Genomic DNA, 6,981 nt, shown 5'->3' with positions numbered 1-6,981 from the left:
TAGCTGTGTTCTCTCAGCTGTGTTCTGTCAGCTGTGTTCTGTCACCTGTGTTCTGTCACCTGTGTTCTGTCACCTGTATTCTGTCAGCTGTGTTCTGTCAGCTGTGTTCTGTCACCTGTGTTCTGTCAGCTGTGTTCTTTCAGCTGTGTTCTGTCAGCTGTGTTCTGTCAGCTGTGTTCTGTCACCTGTGTTTTGTCAGCTGTGTTCTGTCAGCTGTGTTCTGTCAGCTGTGTTCTGTCACCTGTGTTTTGTCACCTGTGTTCTGTCACCTGTGTTCTGTCAGCTGTGTTCTTTCACCTGTGTTCTGTCAGCTGTGTTCTGTCACCTGTGTTCTGTCAGCTGTGTTCTGTCACCTGTGTTCTGTCAGCTGTATTCTGTTAGCTGTGTTCTCTCAGCTGTGTTCTGTCAGCTGTGTTCTGTCACCTGTGTTCTGTCACCTGTGTTCTGTCAGCTGTGTTCTGTCAGCTGTGTTCTGTCAGCTGTGTTCTGTCAGCTGTGTTCTGTCAGCTGTGTTCTGTCAGCTGTGTTCTGTCAGCTGTGTTCTGTCACCTGTGTTTGTCAGCTGTGTTCTGTCAGCTGTGTTCTGTCAGCTGTGTTCTGTCACCTTTGTTCTGTCACCTGTGTTCTGTCAGCTGTGTTCTGTCACCTGTGTTCTGTCAGCTGTGTTCTGTCAACTGTGTTCTGTCAGCTGTGTTCTGTCAGCTGTGTTCTGTCAGCTGTGTTCTGTCAGTTGTGTTCTGTCACCTGTGTTATGTCAGCTGTGTTCTGTCACCTGTGTTCTGTCACCTGTGTTCTGTCAGCTGTGTTCTGTCACCTGCGTTCTGTCACATGTGTTCTGTCACCTGTGTTCTGTCAGCTGTGTTCTGTCAGCTGTGTTCTGTCAGCTGTGTTCTGTCAGCTGTGTTCTGTCAGCTGTGTTCTGTCAGCTGTGTTTTGTCACCTGTGTTCTGTCACCTGTGTTCTGTCAGCTGTGTTCTGTCACCTGTGTTCTGTCACCTGTGTTCTGTCAGCTGTGTTCTGTCAGCTGTGTTATGTCACCTTTGTTCTGTCACCTATGTTCTGTCAGCTGTGTTCTGTCAGCTGTGTTATGTCACCTTTGTTCTGTCACCTATGTTCTGTCAGCTGTGTTCTGTCACCTTTGTTCTGTTAGCTGTGTTCTGTCACCTGTGTTCTGTCAGCTGTGTTCTTTCAGCTGTGTTCTGTCACCTGTGTTCTGTCAGCTGTGTTCTGTCAGCTGTGTTCTGTCACCTGTGTTATGTCAGCTGTGTTCTGTCACCTGTGTTCTGTCACCTGTGTTCTGTCAGCTGTGTTCTGTCACCTGTGTTCTGTAACATGTGTTCTGTCACCTGTGTTCTGTCAGCTGTGTTCTGTCAGCTGTGTTCTGTCACCTGTGTTCTGTCAGCTGTGTTCTGTCACCTGTGTTCTGTCAGCTGTGTTCTGTCAGCTGTGTTCTGTCACCTTTGTTATGTCAGCTGTGTTCTGTCAGCTGTGTTCTGTCAGCTGTGTTCTGTCACCTGTGTTCTGTCAGCTGTGTTCTGTCACCTGTGTTCTGTCACCTGTGTTCTGTCACCTGTGTTCTGTCACCTGTGTTCTGTCACCTGTGTTTTGTCAGCTGTGTTCTGTCAGCTGTGTTCTGTCAGCTGTGTTCTGTCACCTGTGTTTTGTCACCTGTGTTCTGTCACCTGTGTTCTGTCAGCTGTGTTCTTTCACCTGTGTTCTGTCAGCTTTGTTCTGTCACCTGTGTTCTGTTAGCTGTGTTCTGTCACCTGTGTTCTGTCAGCTGTATTCTGTTAGCTGTGTTTTCTCAGCTGTGTTCTGTCAGCTGTGTTCTGTCACCTGTGTTCTGTCACCTGTGTTCTGTCAGCTGTGTTCTGTCAGCTGTGTTCTGTCAGCTGTGTTCTGTCACCTGTGTTCTGTCAGCTGTGTTCTGTCAGCTGTGTTCTGTCAGCTGTGTTCTGTCACCTGTGTTCTGTCAGCTGTGTACTGTCAGCTGTGTTCTGTCAGCTGTGTTCTGTCAGCTGTGTTTTGTCACCTGTGTTCTGTCACCTGTGTTCTGTCAGCTGTGTTCTGTCAGCTGTGTTCTGTCACCTGTGTTCTGTCACCTGTGTTCTGTCAGCTGTGTTCTGTCACCTGTGTTCTGTCACCTGTGTTTTGTCAGCTGTGTTCTGTCAGCTGTGTTACTTCAGCTGTGTTGAGTCATCTGTGTTCTGTCACCTGTGTTCTGTCACCTGTGTTCATGAAGTTACATTAGAATGTCTTTTAGTCAATGCACCGATATACTTATACACTTATTTATTTGTCACACACAACATACAATTTGTCATAAGAGGTGGCCAATTATCATATTCTTGAACCATGGCCCATTGGTACTTTGCTGCTACGCCACTGATATATATATAATATTGTTGATGCCATGATCATTATAGCGAATTTTAGCTCTCCAAACATAGACTCATATTATTCATAATCTGTAGAAGAGAAAACATAAAAAAAATATTTTGTTTTCATTTATTTCACATTCATTTTAACTCTTTCTCTCCTAATTAACGATAACACCATTGTTTTGACCCAATCAAATTAAATTAATTTTTTTTTTATAAACTATTATTTATGCTAAATAAAAAGAGCATACAGTATCTTAGAAATCTATTCCAAAAGTAAAACGTGTTTTGATTACAGATAAAAATGTTGTCAAAACGTGGAAAAATAATTACACAGACAAAGAGTTAAGCTAGGCACACAAGTCTGCACATAAGTCTGTCGTCTGTTTTTTAATGTAAACAAATTGACATCAACCCCCATTTAATCCGCCCTAGTCACAAAGTTATGCATTCAACAAGGACCTTATTTATTTCCATTAACTCCGCGGGGTAATTTCTTCATAATAGGAAGACGAGCATATATTGACGCACGCAGAGCTACGGCCTATAAATGCCTGTAGACTTACAGACTGAACAAAAGATGCATGATGTACCTATAAAAGTCCCTTTGCTAATCATTCGCCCGGTTGTTTTCGCAGGGTCAGAAACTGGATTCAATATATCCGGATTTCATGACTTACTTTCCTAAGGGAGACAACATCCGTAGAAAGGGAGAGTACAATATGACAACACTTCTTCGGTCTGAATCCAAGTAATATTAATATCTAGGTAAGCTTGATTTTTCTTAATGTTAAATATATATCATAAAACTGTACGACCAAATGTGGAAGGTAGCGCTCCAATGTCCAAATTACCATGCACGGCTAGATAAAAACATGGATACGCGTATCATGTAATAATATTTCTTTTCAAGGAACGTCTGTTATGTATAAGATAAGATAGTAGAATGAGGTCACAGTATCGATTCGCGACAATAGGCACGTGAAAAGAAGTCAAAACAGCTAAATTTGTCTACCTTTCAATTAACGGTTATATAAACGATGTTGAATAAATATAAAGAGGCGCGGTGGCTGAGTAGCAGAGCGCTTGGTGTTGGAAACGGATGGTCCCGGGTTCGAATCCCGGTGAGAACTGGAAAAGAAAAAAGAGGTTGGTCATTGTTCTGGAGCCTTATGACAACTCGTTAACCAAAACCAATGACCCTTACATCATCTGCCATCGTCTGAAAGGGGAACTTACTTTTTTTTTTTAAATAACGATTGCTAAGTAAACTCGAATTGTTTTTGAAGTAACTACTCTCAACGCTTTTGATAAAAAGCTAAATTTTATTTCAAATAAAATGCAAAATGTATAATCGTGTTGCTAGTTGCAAGTTATTGACTTGATTAGCTGCCAGACCTGATCATTAAGGCAAAGTCTCCTTGTAACTCAAAGACAAGATTTTCAAAAATGGGAAATTATTTTCTTTTGTTTACTTCAACCCCGTTAAAAGTTTCTTTTGCATTAATAATGTGCAACATATACAATTTTATTTATAATTGGAGAGTTTAAAATAACATCAGATGACAATGTAAAATAATGTGCAACATATACAATTTTATTTTTAATTTGAGAGTATGAAATGACTTTAGATGACAATGTAAAATAATGTGCAACATATGCAATTTTATTTTTAATTTGAGAGTATGAAATGACTTTAGATGACAATGTAAAATAATGTGCAACATATGCAATTTTATTTTTAATTGGAGAGTATAACATGACATCAGATGACAATGTAAAATAATGTGTAACATATGCAATTTTATTTTTAATTGGAGAGTATAACATGACATCAGATGACAATGTAAAATAATGTGCAACATATGCAATTTTATTTTTAATTGGAGAGTGAGTATAACATGACATCAGATGACAATGTAAAATAATGTGCAACATATGCAATTTTATTTTTAATTGGAGAGTATAACATGACATCAGATGACAATGTAAAATAATGTGCAACATATGCAATTTTATTTTTAATTGGAGAGTATAACATGACATCAGATGACAATGTAAAATAATGTGCAACATATGCAATTTTATTTTTAATTGGAGAGTATAACATGACATCAGATGACAATGTAAAATAATGTGCAACATATGCAATTTTATTTTTAATTGGAGAGTATAACATGACATCAGATGACAATGTAAAATAATGTGCAACATATGCAATTTTATTTTTAATTGGAGAGTATAACATGACATCAGATGACAATGTAAATGATAAAGAAACAATCAACGCTAAGAAAGAGCTCAGATAAAGTGCTACACTACATTGCAGAAGAACATTAAAATATGTTCACAACTTATCTAGATTAACTCTTTCTCTCCTAAACGACGATACCATCGCTGATTAGACCTCATTAAATTAAATTAATGTTTGATTTTTTTTTTAAACTTTAATTCGTTTTATAGTTAAAGAGCATGGCGTTCCTCATTAACTCTATACCAACTAAAACGTTTTCTGATTACAAACGATAACGTTACTGAAGCTCGATCATAACTGCGTAGTGAAATGCTACTGAGCAAAATGAATTCTGTCGAAAAGTGGAAAAATAATTACGGAGAGAAAGAGTTAATTTGGTATTTAAACCCTTGTTGTTGTTTTTAAAGCGACCACCGAAAGGAAAAACACGCTCTTAGTTTTGTGTGGTCCGTTCATCCGCTACTTTTCACATTATAAAACTAGAAAATATATTATTATTATTATAGCTTTTATATAGCGCTACTTTCATGCTTATAGCATGCTCAGAGCGCTTTTGGTCCAATCTCATTTGTGGACCGGTGGGGCGGAGGGGGTATCTAGGAGTTGGTTTTTCCGTGCTGCCTTTAGGCGCTCAGTAAACACAACTCTGCCCGAGTCGGGTGTCGAACCTCGAGCCCCCTTCTAGGTAGCCAAGCCAAGCCAAGTTCAAGCGCACTTAGCCTCTCAACCACGCTTCCCACCATTGGGAATCATTGGGCCTCAGAAACAGCTGTCCTCTGCATCATCTGATCCTCTGCCCTATAGATTGCAAGGTCAGAAAAATGTACTTTACAATCATGTGATAAGTTGAATTCAATATTGTTTTAAAATAGGTTAAATTTTTTTCTAAAACTGAATCATTTTTTCCCTACTGTTGACAGAGCTTAGAGTACCAGAATGGATGCTGACACCAAAGAAAGTGAGAACAGTTTCGAGTTGACTCCTCAACTCACACCTCATAATGACCCAGAAAAGGAGTCAAGTCTTGGGTCTTCCTTAGACTTGACCGAATACGACAAACTCATGACAGCGGAGGAAAATTTCGATGAATTAGATGACGCCGCCAAAAACGAAAAACTGCTTGATTCTCCAGATGTGGAAATTTCCATAGCGTCCAGCCCTCTGTTACATAAAAGCGACCAGCTGTATCCTCACGGCTGTTGCAGCCGATTCGTGGCGGGTATTGAAAACTGGTTTAAAAACCTGTGGCAGAGACACAAGAGAAAAGTGTATCTCGTCTGCAGAATTGTAGCGTGTTTACTGTATTTGACCTACTTTGGTTACTGTGTTCAATATAGGTAATTAATATTAAATTATTAGAAAGCTCTATAGTCTATTTAACTTTCAGGAACTAATTTCCTGCTTACATTTTACAAAAAAAGCTAAGACAGGACATCTGCTATATTTGCGTGTGTAAACTGAAAAGGTGTAATTGTATCAATTAGTCTGGAGAAAGAAGGAACAATTTGGGTGACGGTTACTGTGATAGCTTTTAAATGTACGACTTCAAGTATCCTCAAGCAAATACACTAACCACTCTGCCAGCAAAGTGCTTATGAAAATAGAAAGTTTCATAGCTATCTGTTGTCAGTTTCAAAATTTTAAGCGACAAGAATAAAGGGGACTAATTCAACTTATACCGCAAGTTCAATCAATTACAAATGTTTACCTTGTTCGATAATAAGCGAAATAATTAGTTACCAATAGTTGATTAACACATTTTATTTATTCTTGTTTTGTCACATACAAGAAATAAATGTGCAAAATTTCAACTTGATCCGAGTTTAGGTGTGGGAGAAATAATGTGCACAAAATTTTACCAGACAGACAGACAGACAGAGTGAGTTGATATAAGCTTTTGTAAAAACATGCACTAAATGACTCAAAATACTTCTATCAGACGTTATCAATGAAAATAATCTTTACAAACTTTTCCATTAACTTTTGTCACAAACCCTTTATCTGCTCAAGCTCGCGATGCGATAATGTGAACTAAAATGTCTGTTAAATGTACACTATTATTATTATAGCTTTTATATAGCGCTACTTTCATGCTTATATAGCATGCTCAGAGCGCTTTGGTCCAATCTCATTAGTGGACCAGTTGGGGGGGGGGGAGGGTGTATCTAGGAGTTGGTTTTCCGTGCTGCCTTTAGGCACTCAGTAAAACAACTCTGCCCGAGTCGGGTGTCGAACCTCGAGCCCCCTTCTAGGTAGCCAAGACAAGCCCTTATTTAGCCTCACGACCACGCTTCCCATCAAAGAACAGAAAAAGCCAATGTAAGCATTACGTTTCTCGTGATTTGA

The 6,981-nt window shown here is 39.1% G+C and overlaps 1 protein-coding gene across 1 annotated transcript in view; it reads left to right on the top strand.

Annotated features, from left to right (window-relative positions):
• The first annotated feature begins 2,729 nt into the window (after positions 1-2,729).
• LOC106077350 (solute carrier family 28 member 3-like) overlaps positions 2,730-6,981 on the top strand; it is a 25,420-nt gene continuing 21,168 nt past the window's right edge. Inside the window, exons 1-2 of the mRNA XM_056018290.1 lie at positions 2,730-3,149; positions 5,556-5,972. Of these exons, the coding sequence (XP_055874265.1) occupies positions 5,572-5,972 (401 nt within the window). The 5' untranslated portion in view covers positions 2,730-3,149; positions 5,556-5,571. The remainder of the gene's footprint in view (positions 3,150-5,555; positions 5,973-6,981) is intronic.

This window comes from Biomphalaria glabrata, chromosome 1 (assembly GCF_947242115.1).
Source record: "Biomphalaria glabrata chromosome 1, xgBioGlab47.1, whole genome shotgun sequence".
Taxonomy (NCBI): Eukaryota; Metazoa; Mollusca; class Gastropoda; family Planorbidae; genus Biomphalaria; species Biomphalaria glabrata.
The sequence above is the reverse complement of the archived record's forward strand: the minus strand, read 5'-3'. Positions and strand labels throughout refer to the sequence as shown.